Below are 21,252 nucleotides of genomic sequence, written 5' to 3'. Positions count from 1 at the left end.
GTAAATTCGGTCCCAGGAACTCCCATTTCTTTGTTTACAAAAAAGTGTACTGCAGGAGAAATATAAACAAACTCGGTCTTACCAGCATAAAAGTTTGTTTAAAGGAAGTGACCGGCTATGTGGAAAACTTCTTTTGGATTTATTTGAGACATACTAAACTTTTTAAAGATCTGTAAATCCCGAGTTTGAGCGCAAATTCGACGTTTAAAACTCCTACTTTGGGGGTGGATACGTTTTCGGAATTTCTTTTTTTATTTAAATTATTAAATATAGACGACATAAAATGTAAAAATATTCTACAATAAACTACAGACGTCATGTATAGGAACGTTGAGAAAATGAAAATTAATCTTATCATCGAAGTAATCTTGTTCAATTATTAGTTTATATTTTCTCATTATTCACAAAGATTTTTTGCATATTTTCTAGAATTAGTATTGAAAAGACAACATTTGAAGAATTTGAAGAAATCTGCGAATAAATTCAAAGAAATAAGAAATTCAATATAATAATAAAAACGAAATAATCGATTTTAGCATTGAACTCTCGGATGTATATTTTATCCTCCGAACTAATTATTGAATAATACGATTGGAACTCTCGGATATATATTTTATCCTCCGAACTAATTATTGAATAATACAATTGGAACTCTCGGATATATATTCTATCCTCCGAACACATTATTGAATAATACAATTGGAACTCTCGGATATATATTTTATCCTCCGAACTAATTATTGAATAATACAATTGGAACTCTCGGATATATATTCTATCCTCCGAACACATTATTGAATAATACAATTGGAACTGATATATATTCTATCCTCCGAACACATTATTGAATAATACAATTGGAACTCTCGGATTCAGCTGATTTCGCCTAAAAAAAATTATTTTTAGAAAAGTAATTTGAATTAATGTATAAGGGCGCCTCAAATATATGAACATTTTGTTCAAAGTTATGAAAAGAATGTTACTATTGTCTCACAAATTGTGATAAACCTAGCTGACATTCTGTATAAGTAATTTCTAACAGAATCTTCGTACTTTAGAAAATCTTTCAAAAAGTTATATATTACCAAAATATTTTTTTTTACAGTGTGCATAATAGGGGAGGAATGGATAATTCAGTTAGGGGATTAAGGGGGGGTGGTAATGGATGTAGGTGAGTGACATTTTTGATTGACCTGTTGATATTCACTTTGCATCTCTCTCTGTTTGTCCAGTTCGTCTCTACAGAATAAAAAATAGATTAAGATTAATATTTAAAGGGTCTAGAAACGTCTAGAGACGTTATATCAAGTCAACCTTTATTTATAAAGTTCACTTAAAAGCTATGTTTGATAAGTAATGAATGGACGTAAATTCATGTTTGTCTATTTTAAAACTAGATTTTTTTTATTGTGGTTACCCAGAAAATGGACGAAATTTTGCTACACAAGTGGCGAAAAAAAATGTCCAAATTAAACCTAAAAGCTTTTAAAAAATGACGATATCTTTCACTTTTTAAGTCAGATTGTGAATCGGACAATCCCATGAAACCATTGAGATTGATTTTTTTTATCAAAACCTATATGTTTTCTAAATCTGAAGGAAACCCCACCAGGAAGAAAACCTCAAAATTGACCCCTTTAGGGAGACAAAACAAAAAAATAGGGGCAAAAAAGCTTTATTGGAGGAGGTTGCTTATCTAAACCTGGAGAGTTTCTTTTCTTATCTAAATCTGGAGAATGCCTCTGCTGATCGTAACCTGGAGAATTCCCTTGCTTATCTAAACCTAGAGAGTATCTTTTCTTATCTAAATCTAGAGAATGCCTCTGCTGATCGTAACCTGGAGAATTCCCTTGCCTATCTAAACCTAGAGAGTATCTTTTCTTATCTAAATCTGGAGAATGCCTCTGCTGATCGTAACCTGGAGAATTCCCTTGCTTATCTAAACCTAGAGAGCATCTTTGCTTATCTAAATCTGGAGAATGCCTCTGCTGATCGTAACCTGGAGAATTCCCTTTCTTATCTAAACCTAGAGAGTATCTTTGCTTATCTAAATCTGGAGAATGCCTCTGCTGATCGTAACCTGGAGAATTCCCTTGCTTATCTAAACCTAGAGAGTATCTTTTCTTATCTAAATCTGGAGAATGCCTCTGCTGATCGTAACCTGGAGAATTCCCTTGCCTATCTAAACCTAGAGAGTATCTTTGCTTATCAAAACCTATAGAGCGTTTATTTGCTTATTAAAATCTGGAGAGTTCCTTTGCTTAATTATCGGAACCTCTATTCTTATCTAAACCTTTATAATTGCTATTCTTATCTAAACCTTTATAGTTCCTATTCTTATCTAAACCTTTATACGTCCTATTCTCATCCAAACCTTTATAGTTCCTATTTTTATCTAAACCTTTATAATTCCTATTCTTATCTAAACCTTTATAATTGCTTTTCTTATCTAAACCTTTATAGTTCCTATTCTTATCTAAACCTTTATAATTGCTATTCTTAACTAAACCTTTATAGTTCCTATTCTTATCTAAACCTTTATAGTTCCTATTCTTATCTAAATCTTTATAGTTCCTATTCTTATCTAAACCTTCATAGTTCCTACTCTTATCTAAACCTTTTAAGTTCCTATTCTTATCTAAACCTTTATAGTTTCTATTCTTATCTAAACCTGGTAAATTCCTATTTTTACCTTATCTAAACCTGGTAAATTCCTATTCTTACCTTATCTAAACCTTTATAGTTCCTATTTTTATCTATACCTTTATAGTTACTATTCTTATCCATACCTTTATAGTTCCTATTTTTATCTAAACCTGGTAAATTCCTATTCTTATCTAAACCTTTATAGTTCCTATTCTTATCTCAACCTTTATAGTTCCTATTCTTATCTATACCTTTATAGTTACTATTCTTATCTAAACCTGGTAAATTCCTAAGCTATTATTTACCTGGAGATCGGCCATAAAAATATCTTAACCTTGGAGAATTCTTATTCTTATCAATATCATGGAGAGTTCCTAATGCCTGAGTGTTGAGAGTTCCCAAGCCAATAACTCTATCAAGATTGAGAGGGGGGGGGGGGTATTTTCCAACCCTACTGTGATTTTTCTTGATAACTTAAAAACTGCTTACACTGTACTAGAAACCTCAAACTTCTTCACTTTTCTAACTCCATAGTTGTGAACCAATTTTGTTATGCATGGGGTAGGGTGGATGACGGTAAAACGGCTGGTCGGTGTTCCAAAGAAGTCAAAAATAGTAAATAACTTTTTTATCATTAAAGCTACAGATCTTATTTTTTTTGAAAAGCCTTTAAAAAATTTATGTTTTAGCATTTGTCACATTATGATAAATAGGTCATAGGTAAAAATCAACATTTTTTCGACGTCCTTTTGAAATTTGTATACCCTCCCTAGCACCCAAATCAATATATTATTAATGAGCAGGTCTTGAAAAGTTAAACTTTGGACATGCATTACACTCCTCTGTCTTAACTTTAAGGGTAAATCATAAGGGGGGAACACCCCCCCCCCCCCGCAATATATATATAATCGGTATAAGGTTAACAGTCTACATATTTTCTGAGAATTAATTTGCTTACCTAAGCCTAGAGAGTTCCTGGTTTAGTGCCTCCTCTCTAGCTCTCACTGCTAACTCTGCCTCTAACATTATTTCCTGAAAAATAGATTGAATTTAAAAAAATGTTATTAATGATAATGCTAATGCAGGCAAAAAATGGGTAAACAGTTTAAAGGTCGAAAAAGCATGAATTTCTGTTTGATATAAAATGTAAAGGAGTTGAGTCTTTGCAACAAACTCTGATTTTCTAAACTCTATATCTTTAGATTCCAATGTCGTAGACCTTTGATATTTCAAACTATGAGTTCTGTTAGATCAAATAATATAAGTTTGAAGTATTAAAGGCTTACAACATTTGGTTTCAAAGATATAGGGATAAGAAAATCAGAGTTTGTGGCAAAGAATCAACTCATTTGTTACATATTTTAATATTGTCAAATTTAATTGAAAACAAATCATGTTGTTGTTAAAAAAATCGGTTTTTTATTGTTAGAATTGAAGAAAAGTTTCTATTTTTCAATCTTGATTTGAAAGAAATAAAAAAATCATTTTTTGATATGAATGATGTTAACATCCTATCAAAAGTAATTTAAAAAAGGGACCTTAGATTGCTCACTGAAAGCTAGAAATAAATTTAATTTATATCTACAGAGTAGTGTATAAACATAAACAAGATGTTGAATAGGTATAAAGTATATTGGCAGTAAACTAGAATATTGGATTTCTTTAAAGGATTGTAAAACACAGGACTTACACTGTTTAAACTGCTATTTCATGTTACTATGTTATTTTTAAGGAAATGTTATCATAACTAATCTCAATCTTATGTTTAAACTAATTTAATTCTTCCTAAATATCACCTGGTAGTCATACCCTCGTGTATCAGGCATTTATCCTCATATATAAAAGTAGTCAAATTGGATATCGATATCATGGGTTAAAGATGAAAGATACTTCAAACAAAAGTTCTGATTTCGGGACAGTAAAATATTTGTTAAACATTTAATTTTAGTGAATACTTTTTGAGTATATTATACCTCAGTATCAATTATAAAATGAGGATGAGGAACAGATTCTTTTTTCTCTTTTCCTTGTTTTTTGCCTTCTTCCGGATTTTTAGAACTCCTAAAGATATGAAATTACAAAAAGTGTTTAAAAGTAAGAAATACAACATTAATGCGACAATGCGAAAAGCAACCATTTGTAAAATGAAGAAAATTATTCGTTAATTAAACTTCATAAATTGTCAGGGTGCTTCTTTACACATGAAGACTGTAAGCGTAAGTGTAATTTCAAGTGACCATCCTGCCTCCACACTCTTAATTAAAATCAAAATTAGTGATTTTAAGGACAAAAATTCGTTTAATAAACGATTTGTAGTTTGTATGCATGCAAAGATGGCATTGCCCAATTTACAACGGTACCCTCGAAAGCTTTGTCTGATCAAGTATAAATTATATATCTTTTACAGTTCCGAGCTGAAAACTTTAGAATGGTGGATATCGGGATTAAGGCTTAATCCACTCTTTTTCTTAATCTGCAGATTAAATATTGCTTGTTCTCCACTCATTTTTAATCTCCAGATTAATTATCCGATCAGAATTAAGGATATCCCATTCAAAAGTTCCCATCTCCGATCAAATAACGGCTTTTAGAATAACTTTGTAAATCGGTCATGGCCATCTTTGTATTAAGAGTCCTTTGGAACTGCGCTTACAGTCCTTTTAAGACAAAAAATAATTTGGCTTTAATTTCAACATCAAGTAGCTAGTGAATTGATGAGCAAGTGTGAGACGACATCATTATGTGGTTCACATAGAATTAGGTATTGTATTATCGATAGTAGCTCCGGCGAGGTTTAAACGTGTGGAATAGTTCCGAAAGAAGGAGTCTGCAAAGACGACTTGAAACTCTTTAAATATTACGATCCTAAGTTTAAATTAAGTCTTTTGTCTTGATTACATTCTTTTTAAGGCTTATTTAATAAGGTGTCTATACAGTTGCAGGGAATCATGAATGAGGAAACAGACAGATACATTACGTACAGTCGTCTTAAAAGTCTCATGCGTTACGGTTAACTCTGAATTAAAAGGAACTTGCATTTTAGGGATAAATCAATCTTTAAAATTGACTGTGTGCATACCGTACACAACTTTGTATGGAAAGCTTAGAATCATGCAACCATTATTTAGTATAGATGTACAATAAGTTTTACAGCCTCAAAGGGAGTGAACAGCACTGCACAGAGGGATTGTTGAGCTAATACTCTAATATTTTATGATACAATCAGGATTCATTTAGTATTAATGATATGTTTCTACATTATAATTGCTACTGAGAAACTTAAAACAATTATAAACAGGTCATGAAGCGTATTTGCAAAGGAGTTGAGTTTTTGCCACAAACTCTGATTTTCTAATCTCTATATCTTTGTAACCCAATGCCGTAGACCTTAGATATTTCAAACTATTAATACTTAAAGATTAAATAAGCTAAGTTTGAAATATCAAAGGTTTGCACCATCAGGTTGCAAAGATATTGGGATCAGAAGATTTGAGTTTGTGGCAAAAACTCAATTCCTTTACAATCATTTAATGATCCTAACAAAAGTCATAAAATAAACTATACTTTTTAAACTAATTTTGATTAACACAATTATTTTTTAACGCAACAGCATACAAATACTACTTTCCCTCGTGCAGTGTTAACAGGGGTTTCAGTTTTTCTGAAAAACGTCCCGATCGAAAAAATGTAGAAAAAAAAGGAGAACGAAAGGTCGTTTTTAATATTGTCGTTCCTTTTTTCGTTTTTTTAAAAGATCAAAACGAATAGTTTGTTAGTTTTTACCCTTATTTTTTTCTCTGAAACGAGGGTCGGCTAGATTTGATAAATAAAAAATATTCGATAAACCATAGTTTTTCCATTATTTTTAAAACGATTAGCAACTTCAAGAGGATTATCTAAATTCTTTCTGAAATTAGTCAGTTAATCCATAATTGTTTTCCATTATTTTAATTTTTAGACGTTAAACATTTATTAACATTAACATACTTTTTCCTTGTCAAATTAGCGTACTCGTTTTAACAAAATTAAATCTTTGATATATTGATCGAACATTTATTGATGTTAAATATTGGTCAAGTTTTTATCAATGATTTTTGATTAATGATAAATATTGATTGATCTTTGATTATTGATTAATATTGATTGAACTTTAATTAATGATCAATATTGATTCAGCTTTGTTTAATGATAAAAATTTATCGAGTTTTGATTGATGATCAATATTGATTGAGTATTAATTAATCATCAATATTGATCGAGCTTTGATAATTGATCAATATTGATCGAGCTTTGATTATTGATCAATATTGATCGAGATTTGATTATTGATCAAGCTTTTGATTATTTTCAACATTGATCGAGCTTTGATTATTGATAAATACTGATTGAGTATTGATTAATCATCAAAATTGATTATTGATCAAAAAACATTTGAACTTTGAAAACATATAAAAAGATGAATTTCTGAAAAAATGGAGCAAATTATTAAAACCCTTTTTACGATTAAAAATGATATTTTTATACTTCGTTTTCCTTGTAGTAATCAGTATTCTATTTATATATGTTTTAATAGTTTAACAAATTAGCAAATAAGAATACACAAACAAATATGTTTTGTGCCAATGGTTGATTGCCAGAATGCGCGTAATCTGTTTTTAAGGATCGAATTTGATGAATTTAAAAGGTTGCTAAACTGCCTAATGCCGATTCAAATCCTGTTTCACCGATTCAAATTCTCACTAAACTTTAACTTTGAATCAGGTGGATCCCGATTCAAACCAGTGATAGGTGGTTCAGCAAACATTCTCTAATTAATTAAATTCTCCTGTGAACAACAAATCGGAAAAAAATAACATTTTTAATGTTTTTTCTAGTTTAAACTTAAAACATAAAACTTACCTTGGTGATTCTTTCGGTGCTTTTTCCTGTAAAAAAAGTGTTGTTCAAAAGTGTTAAAAATTCCCTCGAAGGGAACCCGTTGTTAATTGAACGTGACACTCCATAAGTGGAGGGGCATACGTGTACAGTTCTTATTTATAAGAAATATGTCTATATGAAAAAGAATAATACAGATAAAGAAGGATATATAAAGATAATAAAATAAAATATGTGAAGAGTATAAAATAATAATAATCTGGCTCTAGCTTACATCTTGGTATTCAGAGATACTATGAAACAATATATTTTATATATCAAATATATATGATTATAAAATACGCATAATTAGATAAACTTAGCTTCAAAAATACAAAATATAAATCAGAATAAACGGTTAAATTCTTCATAAAATAAATACGTAGTTTAAGTTTACCATTAATGTTGAAAAAAATGTGTTTCATCAAAATATGCCTTAATTTTGGATTCAAATCAATAAAACCCTCTCAACAGGATGAAAATTGCACCTTTACTGTACGACTATAGGACGTACAGAGTACGTACGTGAACCATTTTTTTAGATTTCTTTTAATATTTACATTTACAATTTTTATAATAATGTGAATACTAAACTTTTTGTTTGAAATCAATCTTACTTCAATATTTTTAAAATTTTATCCAAGATTATTATCCAAAGGCCCAAGGCTGAAAACTTTAGAATAATGGATATCGAAATAAATACTTGATCTCATCTTTTTTTCTGCAGATTAATCTAATCTTTATTTGGACATTAAATTCAAACGATTCAAATTCAACAGATTATCAGAGTGTCACTTGGATAAACCGATCATCCAATCTAAGGCCAAAAGTAAAACATTTTGCAGACAATCAATGGGAAAAATCTTTTGGGTCGGAACCCAGCAGGGATATCCAAAAGAGAGGATTAAGCAGAAAATCAAAAGTGTTCACAGTGGATATTGAGATTAAGCAAACGAGATTAAAGGTATCTATTACAAGAGTTTCTAGCTTTCATGAAAGATGAAAACCAAAAAATTAGATTTAAAGTAAAAAGGAATTGAGTCTTTGACACAAAAAAAAATATTTTTTAATCCCAATATCAACACGATAGTAAAAACCTTTGATATTTAAATTTAGATTATTTAATCTAACAGAATTTAGAATTACTTTGTCAAAGCTCTGAAGGCTGAATATGTAACTAGAACACTAACAAGGCATAAAAGTAAATATTGTTGACGATGAAATCCCCGAAAGAGGATTATGAAATCCACAAATCAGTGGATCTTGGAACTAGAGAAGACCTAGTCAATCTCTTCTCCTTTTATACACTCGTTATTTATCATGTAATTATATCTAGAAGCAATAAATGTACTTCTATAATTGATATTGATATTTTTCAATTAAACAACTTACTTTGTTCTCCTCTTCATGCTCTAGCCTTGCCTTCTTTTTCCTTCGCTTTCTCTACAAATACTTTAGATAAAATAAATAAAACAACTTTTAATTTATTTCTTTCAAACTTTATTATCTTTATTTACAGTTTTCAAAAGGATTGTCAATGGAATCCCAAATGACCTTTTAAGTTAAAGGCAACCAAATACAATTCTTAACCCTATTCCGACTGGGGCCGGGGGGATGTTATTGAGACACCTTTCCCCCCCCCCCCCCTTCTATAGTTTTCTTGCGATAACTTAAAAAGTTTTCTAACTAACACATGATCCTCACTTAAGGCTAAAAGCTGGAATTTTTACCTACTTCCTTTATTTACTGCCTTTACCCATACCAGGCTAAATTTAAATTAAACCTACTTCCAGTCAGTAGATTTCACCGTGAATTTTTGCCAAGAAATTTTTAGTTTTTCTTAATTAAAAATTTAGGGTTTGGAAAATTTTGCAAATATTTTTGCATAGATAAATTTGCAAGGGCGTTTAAATTTTTATTTTTATTTTTGTACTTTTTTGCTAAATATCTGGATTTTGCAATAAATATTTCGATTATTGCAAAATTGCAAGAATTTTGCACATTATTGTTTTAATTCCCGTTATATTTTTTTTTCTAAATAACTTTAAAACGGCTTACATTATAGAACGCTAAAACCTCTCGACTTTTTCAACATAATAAATGTAAACAAATTTTGATTTTTTCAAACAGCAGGTCGGTGTTTTAAAAAAGTCATAAATCCTTAATATTTTTATTTTTATTTTTGAAAAGTGGATGTAATCGCATGTGTCACATATTACTGTTTGTCAAAATTAAAAATAATTATTTTTGAACATTTTTCTGACGTACTTTTTGCACTTTTTAAAATCCTCCCTTGCACCTTATAAACTATTAAAGTTGTAGGTCTAATGAGCAGGCCTTGAAAAGTTGGACTAATGACATATGCATCTCAAATATTAGGGTAAAATCGTAGGGGGGAGGGGGTGATGTTTTCCACTCCATTGCCTATGATTTAGCGGTATATTAGACAAAAATAGCCCAGCCAGGATAGGGTTAAGGAGACTAAAATATGAATGTTTAATTTTAAGCTCTGAACTTCTGACAAACAAAAAACGTAACGATGAAATTAAAGTTTTAAAGAAAAATAATATTACAGTTTGAAACGATTTGATTTCATAATAATGTTTTCCGACCTAAAATTGATTTTAATATGGTTGGGTAGGTCGTTGAAGGAGGGTCGCTGTCAACAATCGTTAGACGTTAACGAATTAAATAACAATTTCTTCTTTTTTTTATTTTAGAAAACAATCCTTGTTAAAAACGATCCGTCATAAAAACTATTGGTTAGTTTTTCTTTTCTTCTACGTCAATAACGAAACGATCAATTCTATTTTTTTTAAAAGTGAAAAACTTCCACCCCTACCTATAGCCTTTGTGTTACCTTTTTCCTTGATTCTCTTGTTTCTGCATCCTAAAATTAAATTCTATTACATAAATGTTGAGAATGAAAACAGTTTTTTTGCGTATTAAATAAATTCTAATTATGAATTCAAAATCCAAAACTTACTTAATTAAACATTTTCATGAAGAAAAAAAAATTAAATAATTGTTCAAAAACAGCCATTTTAATTTTTTTGTGCATCATTACCAGAGATTGAAACTTTTTAGAATTGCAATGAATTAAAAAAAATGAATGAAGAATACATCTTCAAAAAAAAAATTCTTCTGATTAATTGAAGGCACATCAAATATATTTACTAAGGAATTGAGTCTTTGCCACAAACTATGATTTGCTAATCCCTATATCTTTGCAAGCCAAAGTCGTAGACCTTAAATATTTCAAACTATCACTTTATGTTAGACCAAATAATCTAAGTTTGAAATATCAAAGGTTTTAATTAAAAAGCTGCAAAGTTATTGGGTTTAGAAAATTTGGGGTTGTGGCAAAGACTCAATTCCTTTGAAATTTTTATTAATTTTCAAGAAACTTTTGTTTGTTAACAGTGGGGTAACAAAGTTAATGTAAGACAATAAATATTTGTTTTATTTTTATCATTTTTCGACGCATTTACAGATCCAATAAAATTGTAGAACCTACTTGAAGTCGTATACTATAGGGCATAGAGAGGAGAATGTATACTATCTATTTACTTATATTCATGATTACCTGCAACTGCAATTTAAAAAGGACCATTTAAAGCAGAAAATTAGATCTAGTCATGGAATCATCATATTTTAAAAGTTTAAGGTCGTCTTTACAGTCACATTATTTTTGGGTAAATCTGTAAAGTGCATGTCTATGCTTGGAAAATAAGCTTTGTTAATAAGAAACAAAATAAATGAAAGAGAAATATTTGTTTATAAAAGAAATCATTGTTACTTAACCTCCAATTCTGCTCTTAACCAGTCAGGAACAAACGAATTTTCTGTAAAAAAAATAAAATAAAAAATATGCTTCATAATAAAACTCTTCTTCATATTTACAATTTCATAAGAAAACAGTTTTTTAAAATTGTATTATCTTCCCTCCCCCCTCTCTCATCTAAAAATTTTGACAAAATAGCTTAACTGGGATAGGAATTGAAGAATTTTAGTTTTAAAAACTTCAAACAAAAGCACTGAGTTTTTACTACAAACTTAAACTGTATAAATCCCTATAACTTTGCAATCTGATATCGTAAAAACAATTTATAGTTTGAAATATAAAAGGTCCACAGCATCCTATTGCAAAGATAAATTGTATTCAACAAATCAGAGTTAGCGGGTAGAACTTAGTTTTGAATTATGATCTTAAATCATCTATTACCCAAATTTTGTCTCTCTTTTTCTCTGTCATCATCATAAACATAATCCTCAGCATCATCATCATCATCATTTTCTTCACTACCAATCTTCTCATCAGTTTCCTCAGAAACTTCCTTAAAATAGTTTAACATGAATTGAAAGTATTACACATGGACTGAAAATAGTACAACATGGACTGAAAATAGTAAAACATGAACTGAAAATAGTACAACATGAACTGAAAATAGTACAACATGAACTGAATATAGTACAACATGAATTGAATATAGTACAACATGAACTGAAAATAGTACAACATAAAAACTCCAGTTCATCTGAAGTACCATGCCGACCTTTAATCATATGAAGTGGTTTGTAATATATACAAATAGTCCAATGAACATAAAAAACACCATGGAGTGTAAACAGAACCATTTACCTTAATAAGTGATTTAAGATAAGTTACTTGTAAGACAATTTGCTTAGTAACAACATCAAACACAAATGATTACTATAATGTCGTCAAACCTATTCTACAGTTTTCTGGTTCTCATTGTACAGTGCATTATACATACAGTGATAACAAGAAAACTTCGAAATAGGAAAGACAACTTTTAAACTCTATGACTTTGAATAGCCCAATTTTGAGAAGTGTAAACAGAACCATTTCACTTAAATCACTAGATTTTAAGTAACACATAGTTTTAGGAACAAAATAAATCTTTTCTGAGTTTACTTGTTATTATTTTAAAATCACAAAATTATGACAAATTATAATTTCCAATTTAAACCTGAATTTGTTGCATTATTGTCCTGGGTAGAGGACATGTTGTAGTTACAACCAGGAAATATACAATATTATTGCACAGGACATGTTGTAGTAACAACCAGGAATATAATCTGATTCTGAAATATACAATATTATTGCACAGGACATGTTGTAGTTACAACCAGGAATATTTTTTGATTCTGAAATATACAATATTATTGTACAGGACATGTTGTAGTTACAACCAGGAATATATTCTGGTTCTGAAATATACAATATTATTGCACAGGACATGTTGTAGTTACAACCAGGAATATATTCTGATTATGAAATATACAATATTATTGCACAGGACGTGTTGTAGTTACAACCAGGAATATATTCTGATTCTGAAATATACAATATTATTGTACAGGACATGTTGTAGTTACAACCAGGAATATATTCTGATTCTGAAATATACAATATTATTGCACAGTACATGTTGTAGTTACAACCAGGAATATAATCTGATTCTGAAATATACAATAATATTGTAGAGGACATGTTGTAGTTACAACCAGAAATATATTCTGATTCTGAAATATACAATATTATTGCACAGGACATGTTGTAGTTACAACCAGGAATATATTCTGATTCTGAAATATACAATATTATTGCACAGGACATGTTGTAGTTACAACCAGGAATATATTCTGATTCTGAAATATACAATGTTATTGTACAGGACATGTTGTAGTAACAACCAGGAATATATTCTGATTCTGAAATATACAATAGTATTGTACAGGACATGTTGTAGTTACAACCAGGAATATATTCTGATTCTGAAATATACAATAGTATTGTACAGGACATGTTGTAGTTACAACCAGGAATATATTCTGATTCTGAAATATACAATAATATTGTACAGGACAAGTTGTAGTTACAACCAGGAATATATATGCTGATTCTGAAATATACAATATTATTGTCCAAGGTATAGGACATGTTTAGGGCTGGGCACTTTGCGACTTGCATTCTTTTTGCACCATGACGTAAAATTTTTAAATATTTTTTAGTTTACATGAAAATAATCAATAGAAATTATAAAATCATTTTTTATAATAAAAAAACTTTTAGATTTATGCTTTTTAGTAAAATTTAAAAAACATATTAAGAAATGTCTATTGTTTATGAACAAAAACTAATTCACTTAAAAATCAAATAAAAATGTACAATATGCAAAATCAAAGTTTGCCTAATTAATTTATAAAACTTTTTAAATGATAATGTTTTTACCTGACAATGTAGACTAGTAAGTGTTATCGTATGCCCACGTTCCAACTAGAAAATTATATTGTTGATTTTACTTGAAGAAACGTACCTTTTTCATTTGAACATATTAGCTATAAAATAATATTGGATATTAGATTTAATTTATAATGTTAAATGAATGAAGAATTATTTTAAAATGATTTTAATTTGTTGTAAGTTGTAAGTTTTTGTAAATAAGCCAAGCCCCGGGGTAGAGTTGGACAAATGTTTCTAAATAAACAAAAATTTTCGTGAATTCAATGGTGTTTTCAGAAAAGCTACAAAAACGGTGAATAAAAAAGTTGAATTGTTTAGTGAAATAAAAAAAACATATAGTTTTATTTTACTAAAAATAGGAAATAAATCAAAAAACGCAGGTTTTGAAATCGTTAAAGATTTTTTAATGAACAAACAATTTAACTGAATCAACAATCTCACTGAACAAACAATTTTCTGAACGGTCATACAGTTTGAAAACGAACAAAATAAATGGAAAATTATTGATATTTTGGAAACAAATGATATCAAGTTTTTTCTAAATGACTGAAAGAAAACGAACAAAATGTGTCCTTAACAAACGATAAACAAACGAATTTTAAAAAAAAGCTGTACAAACACATCTGTGCCTAGGGACCAATATTGAAATATTGAAATAATTCATATTTTTTTCTTGATGTAGGAAAAATAAAATGATTTTTTGCGTATTTAGACATAAATTGTAATAAGAATAGTGGATTTATTTAACATGAAGTAAACTGTTTTACAAGAAAAAAAACTTAATTTTTTATCTTTATCATACAATGTTCACTTAATTAAGTATTAATGAACCTTTTTAAACCTTAAACCTTATTAATTATCATAGAGAACAATGCTAATTAAAAGAAATTTTTAAGAAAATGTTTGCCTGATGTACAAAATTGAGTTTATTGGACAGACCATCCAAAATACAGGGGTTACTAAGAAAGGACTTCTAAGACAACTATACGGAATATATAATGTGTTTTTCCTTTTATTCAATTTTCCCTGCGACTGTAAACTTATTTCTTTCTTTGTCATATTATTAATTAAGACTTGAAAGCCATATATAAGGCAGAATGAATAATTTAATCTCAGGACCGTCATATTTTTAGAATTCCAGAGTCTAAAACTAAAGAATGCGCTAAATTTAGGTTCTAGCTTAAAATTCTAAAAAATAATGAGTTGCTACTTGAATAGTTTTCATGCATAGAAATATCACAAAATTGAATGCGGTTTTTCGGGGTTTAAAGTCAGAAGTGGCATTGAAGCTGCAACTTAACATTTTAGTCATAAAATTTCATTCTTTAGTTTTGGACTCAGGTTGTATTTAAATTCTCATCCTTAAAGGACACAGATAATTGAAGACATTTAGAAATTTTGTAAGTTAATTGTAAACAAGCAAAAAATTAATTTAAAGTGTAATGATATAAATGTGACTATTAAAAAGTATTTTGCAAGTAAAAATCACAAACCTGCTTTTATATGAGGTTTTACAAATTTAATTTTACAAATTTACCCCTTGATACGATTATATCTCTTTTTTTACTTTAAAACTAGATTATTGAGTAGATACAGTGTATAAGTCTAAATAATTATGTCATGATCTAATTAATGAACTAATAAATTATTAACCTGTGTATCTGAAGCATAAAACGCCAAAATTTCTTGAGGCTCCAGTACCACATCTTTTAGAGTTATACTTGACTCATGACTAATCAAAATAAAAGCTAATTGAGATTAGTTAGGCTTTAAATCCTCATTTCTTTATAAAAAGCTAGTTTTTTGACATGCAAACTAATTTAAGCAGCTTTTTACAAAGGAATGTCATTGATTCCGCAAAACTTTCAGAAAATGTTGAGTCCATGGAAACTTAACCCCCCCCCCCTCCCCCAGGGATTTAATGAAAAACTCGTTGGCTATGCTCTTAGGTGTAAATTATCATAGTTGCCATTGATTATAATTATTCTGATTCAGTAAATGATACATTTTGTTTTAAAGTCTTTCCAATGTAAAATTGAATATTATTTTTGTTAAGAATTCTAATTCTTAAAATTTTGAAAAAAATACTGTTATTCATGTATACACATTAAATTATTTAAAGGAAAACATTTTTTCCTCAACTTTAATATTCTAATCCTTAGTTTAACCAAATGGTGTAAACCTTCAAAATTTTAGAATTTAAATACTTGATCCAGCAATTAACTCATAGTTTGAAATTTCCAAGGTCTACAATATCACATATCAGGAAGCTAAGTAAAAGAATAAGAAAATTACAGCTTTGTTAGGATTTGTCAGGTACTTCATGCACCATTTATTCATTGTATAAAGTAAAAAAAAAAAAATTCTTACAGTGCGGACAGTGATGGAATTCTGTTATTGGATTCTACCTCTCCAGCCTCATTCATATTTGCTCCCTGAATATATATTATTCAAATATTTTTAAAATCATTTAATTCTTGTCAAAAACAGATTTTGATGTTCTTAATGTACAAGCACATTTCAAACAGGGCTTTCAACAAATATCAATCTTAAAATATGGTTTTTCTAATTTTCTGCAAAATTAAAAAAAAAACATCTAAATAATAAATGATAACAATAAAAAAGTTTTAACAAGCTTTTTCTCAAAAATTTTGGAATTTCTCACCTTCAAATCAGTTCAAAGGTTTAGAACTTACCATTTTGAAAGAATTTAAAAATACCTTGATGGATAACAACTTTTACTTTAAAATTACATAATCTCATTTTTAAAATAATGACTAACTTAACTACTGACATGTTCTGAAAAATAACTTACTCTGAAAATGTTTGTGTCTAGTTCTGCCTGATTCAACTCCTCTTGGGTTGGAGTTGATTGTTGAGAGCTGAAGGAGTTATGAAATGCATCCTAAACAGGGTGGAGGCCGAGGGTCAATTTTAGATATTGTGAATTTAATTAAAAGTGAAATGTATTTAAAAGTGAATTGCTTGAAAAAAAATGTTTAAGCCAAAAGCTAAAGAAACATTGCATATTTATCAGAAAACAGTTCAAAATATGATATGTATGTAGGTCTGTTAGTTCTATATTTAAAACAATTATTGAAAAAATAAGTTAAATTACATATCAAGACTGAATTTAAGGAAAATAACATGTTTTTCTTAATTCAAATAATGAATTCCTAAATCTACATAATACGTATAATTTAAATGTGAAACAGGAAAATAACCAAAATAACGCCCAGCTAACATTCATTTAATAACTGTATCATTCAAAGAGAACTTTATCAGGATAAGTATAAACTTTAATTTCATAAAATGAAATAATAAATATAAAGATAGAATCAAAACCTATATAAAGTAGGATGAACATCTTCTTTGTTTATTTTCTTAGTAGTTTTCTTGAACCTGAGCTGAAAACTTTTGAATGAGATATCCTTAATCCCGATTACTTAATCTGAGTATCCATTGGACACACTTTTGATTTTCTTCTTAAACCACTCTTTCTCAGATAGAGTAGAGAAAAATCAAAAACCGGTTTTTCTAAATTAGAAAGTCCCTTCCGTTTCTGTATATATAATCTTACTTGGCGCACAAAATTTCAAATTTATTGGCTTTATATACTCAACTCTGATTGGTTGAGTTTTATACACTTTTCGGGGATACAAGTACAAGATTAGGTTAGTCTCGATATTAAGAAAAGCGAGGATCAAGCATTCATCTTGATATTCACCATTCTAAAGTTTTCAGCTCAGTTGTAGTTAGTTCAGCAACAAAGCTTTATTTCATTAAGTTTGTTCCCAGTTGCAACACACTGCTTCTAATTGCCCCTTGTTATAAATATACCTGTGTAGATGGTCTTGTTACTGAACTAATATTCCTAGTCCCCCAGAAATGCAGTACATTATCCACAGTACAGACTAGAGTAAATGTGGAACCACAAGCAACTACTCCCCCAATACGATTCTAAAATAGATTATTTGTTGATCAATGTACATATAGCTCCTACTCATGTATCAGTGAATATGGAACATGCATCATATTGCTCACATATTAAAAAATGCATACTTGCAATATATGCATCATTTTTGTTTATTTATGTTTAGTTTTTGTTGTGGAGATATAAAAGGATAATACTTTTACATTCATTTTTCTAAACATCTTTTTGGATTTATAAAAATATTTTTTTTAAATTAAGATTTCTAGAATTTTAAAAATATTATTTTATTTGAAATATTTGTAAAAGATCTAAAAGGTGTAACCCACATATCCCAAAGAAACACTTGAAACCAGATGTATGAAACCATATATGTACAATATTTATGAAAAATTTTCAGATATATATTAATATAAATATTGTTCAGAAACTTTTAAATTATTATTTACTGCTCTAATCTTTTCTAAGAAAAAGTCACATTTATTTTACAAAATGTCCAATAAAATAATGAGCTTAAAATTTCCGTCAACAGTGAATCTTTTAATTACAAAATTCAGAACGAACTAAAAAATTTTCTTAACCTGCATATAGGGTTTCCACAAAACAGTAGATTCTCTTATGCAACAGCTTTGCGTTTTTGCACAAAATGAATTTTTTTGCATGTTTTGCATGAAATTTGCATCATTTTCATATCGATACAAAATAAGGTTTACACAAAATTGCGCATTCGTCCGAAATAAATATTTTTTTTTTGCCCACAATTTTGGATAAATGCACAATAAAAGTCATAATTGTGCAAAATTTGTTGCATGAAGACGAAAATAAGTAATAGTTGTTTCATGACATATTGCAAATATAAAAGATTTAAATATCTGGACAGTATGACGTGAATTAGTTTCATTGAAAACAACTTCCATATCTGCAGTATTTTCTACATGAACAAAAATTCATTATTATCATTTTCTATAGTTTAGAAAAAGTAAAAATGTTTGTTACTTTCTATGCTAAAAATTTGTTATGATAAATATGTTTCGAGAAAACGCTGAAAAGTTATCACTGAATGTTAGTCTCATCTATGAATTTATAATCTATATAGATTTGTATACATTTCTCTTGTTTGGATGTACGTTTGTTTGTTACTCATCTCCTATTCAACTGTACCAAATTGTCTTAAAATTAAATGGTGACTTAAAACCTTAGAAGTGAGGGATGAGAGTGGACTGGAGTAAAGTAAGGTTCTGATTGATTTAATTTCAGATTCATTCACTCTCTGGAATTTTTTCTTAAAAAATAATGAAATAGCTTAAAAATAGCTCAAAATAAGGAAATAGCTCAAAATAACGAAATAGCAGCAATAACAAAATGCACAAAAACCAAGATTTTCTTAATTATTTGACCGAAATAGCTTTTGCACATTAATGTGAAATTAAATCAAAATTTCGTGCAACATTTACTCGAATCGTAAGAAAACTTTTGCGCAATTATTGCACATTTTTTGTGCAAAACGTTTCTATTGGAAACCCTACTTGCATGCCCTTGACTCCTCCAATACTCCTAGTTAGTCTTGTGTTCCCTCGACCCAGTTGACCTTCATGATTCCGTCCAAAAGTAATCATCTCTCCACTCTAAACGTTAAAAAAATATATATATTTAATAAATTGTTCTAACATTTGTCAAAAAAATGTAAGTAGATGATAATTTTAAACCCAAAACATGCATAAAGATTGCATTTCATGGCGTGATTAAAAAAAGGAAAATCTGATTTGTTACTTATAAAATTATTAAAATTATTATTATCATTAAAAAGATTTAGAACTCTAAATTAAAAGTGTGCTATACTGATATTATAAAAAATGAAATATAAAAAAAATTTAAGTATATTAAATTTGTTTATCTTTATCCTCCTTGTTATACAAATAGAGTTTGATAAAGGCAAAACCATAGGTCCCATTCAACTCAAGATTTGTCCCATTCTACTCCAAATTTTTTGTACAATGCAAGTATTTTTTTTCTGTATTTATTTTGATTTTACCTCTGTAAGACAAATTGTATGATTGTTTCCCATTGATGCATCATATATTCTTTGTTTTATTTGTTTTACTCTGAAGAAAATTAAATAAACTTTTAAAAAATTTATTTAAATAGTTTAATTTTTAAATTAAATAATTATTGCTTAAAATGGATTACAGTATGAGAGTTAAGAGGCAAATTTTCATATTCAATAATTCATTTTGTCATTAAAGTATCATTCTTTATAGGCAATAGCGTTTCCCATAATTCAAACATGCCAAAAGTTTATCTTCGCAGCCTACGATTGTTGGACTTGGATATTTAGAATTCAGCTAGATTAAATACTCAAGGTTTGAAATATCAAATGTTAATTCAATTTTTACAAAAACAAAGGGAAAAGAAATTTATACTTAGGGTCAAGAAATCCGTTCCTTTTTGGGACAATTGAAATAGTTTATTTCTAATTTCCTGGTAGGTACTAAGGCTTGCTTGACTTCTCCATCATAGAACCATGTTTTCGGTTCATCTAATCCCAACTTGTTGTACTGACAAAAACAATTTAATTAAAATAGTTAGAAAATATTCAAGGAGAGAGAGGAGGGTTTTATTTAAATGTGTCAAATTGGCATTCCTGAGCCCACAATTAAAAAGCTTTGGATCAAGTCTTAATTCCTTAAACCCACATGATTGAAAGCTGGGAGATCTGCCAAATTACATATTAATACGGTTTTATGGACTCAACTCTGAGCAAAATTAGATGCATCTTAAATCCAAGTTCCCACTATGGACCAACAGTAGTTAAGAATGAGTCGTATTATCCTGAATCTTCTAAATTGCAGGCTCTACTTTGATCACTTCTTTGTTTACTTAATCTTTGTTTTTGTTTAGAAACTAGTTCTTAGTTGTTATAATGCTTTGAGGCAGCTGAATAATAATTCTCATAAAAAATTGGCCAGTTTTAAAACAAAACACATTTACTTATTTACAAGACAAAATTTCACCTTGTTGCTTCCACAGGCATACAGGTCACCATCATGGGATATAAACATGGTGCCATCTCCACCACACCGGACATCAGTAATATAGATATCCTCTGTGTTTAGGGAAACAGCTAAATATAAAATATATATATTTATAGTAGAGATATCCTTTGAGTTCAAGAATACAGCTAAATATATGAATATAAAGCCGTAGTACAGAAATACTCTGTGTTTAGGGAAACAGCTAAATATAAAAAAAGATATTCATAGTATAAATATATGTTCCAGAATAAAACTGATTATATGAAGATACATATTCAATAAAATATGTTTATAAAAGAACGAAAAAAAAGATTCTTTAAAAAAACCTTATATTATTCCTTGAACAAAAGCATTAGCTATTTAGGAACTTCTATTTAATTTTACTCTAAATTGCTGAAAGCTGTTGATCACAAATGGTGATATGGTTATCAAGGTTAGGCAACAATGGTAAAAGAATA

General features: G+C 28.8%; 1 protein-coding gene and 1 long non-coding RNA gene across 2 annotated transcripts in view; both read right to left on the bottom strand.

The window, feature by feature from the left end:
- Window positions 1–825: 825 nt before the first annotated feature.
- On the bottom strand, window positions 826–3,682 carry LOC111710231 (uncharacterized). Its single transcript, XR_002767017.1, has 3 exons — window positions 3,605–3,682; window positions 1,194–1,239; window positions 826–886 (listed from the first exon to the last, which is right to left on the bottom strand). It is a non-coding gene; the product is annotated as an uncharacterized LOC111710231 (long non-coding RNA).
- A 521-nt stretch (window positions 3,683–4,203) lies between these two features.
- LOC111710216 (serine/threonine-protein kinase Nek8) overlaps window positions 4,204–21,252 on the bottom strand; it is a 44,438-nt gene continuing 27,389 nt past the window's right edge. Inside the window, exons 25-42 of the mRNA XM_023484278.1 lie at window positions 20,774–20,883; window positions 20,241–20,317; window positions 19,795–19,864; window positions 19,289–19,387; window positions 17,672–17,791; window positions 16,647–16,736; window positions 16,202–16,266; window positions 15,485–15,563; window positions 13,820–13,864; window positions 13,079–13,110; window positions 12,555–12,591; window positions 11,786–11,897; window positions 11,365–11,405; window positions 10,421–10,450; window positions 8,953–9,003; window positions 7,546–7,571; window positions 4,620–4,707; window positions 4,204–4,477 (exon numbers count right to left, since the gene is read on the bottom strand). Of these exons, the coding sequence (XP_023340046.1) occupies window positions 4,439–4,477; window positions 4,620–4,707; window positions 7,546–7,571; window positions 8,953–9,003; window positions 10,421–10,450; window positions 11,365–11,405; window positions 11,786–11,897; window positions 12,555–12,591; window positions 13,079–13,110; window positions 13,820–13,864; window positions 15,485–15,563; window positions 16,202–16,266; window positions 16,647–16,736; window positions 17,672–17,791; window positions 19,289–19,387; window positions 19,795–19,864; window positions 20,241–20,317; window positions 20,774–20,883 (1,211 nt within the window). The 3' untranslated portion in view covers window positions 4,204–4,438. The remainder of the gene's footprint in view (window positions 4,478–4,619; window positions 4,708–7,545; window positions 7,572–8,952; window positions 9,004–10,420; window positions 10,451–11,364; window positions 11,406–11,785; window positions 11,898–12,554; window positions 12,592–13,078; window positions 13,111–13,819; window positions 13,865–15,484; window positions 15,564–16,201; window positions 16,267–16,646; window positions 16,737–17,671; window positions 17,792–19,288; window positions 19,388–19,794; window positions 19,865–20,240; window positions 20,318–20,773; window positions 20,884–21,252) is intronic.

This window comes from Eurytemora carolleeae, unplaced genomic scaffold (genome assembly GCF_000591075.1).
Source record: "Eurytemora carolleeae unplaced genomic scaffold, Eaff_2.0 scaffold93, whole genome shotgun sequence".
NCBI classification, from domain to species: Eukaryota; Metazoa; Arthropoda; class Copepoda; order Calanoida; family Temoridae; genus Eurytemora; species Eurytemora carolleeae.
This window is presented reverse-complemented; position numbering and strand designations above follow the sequence as displayed.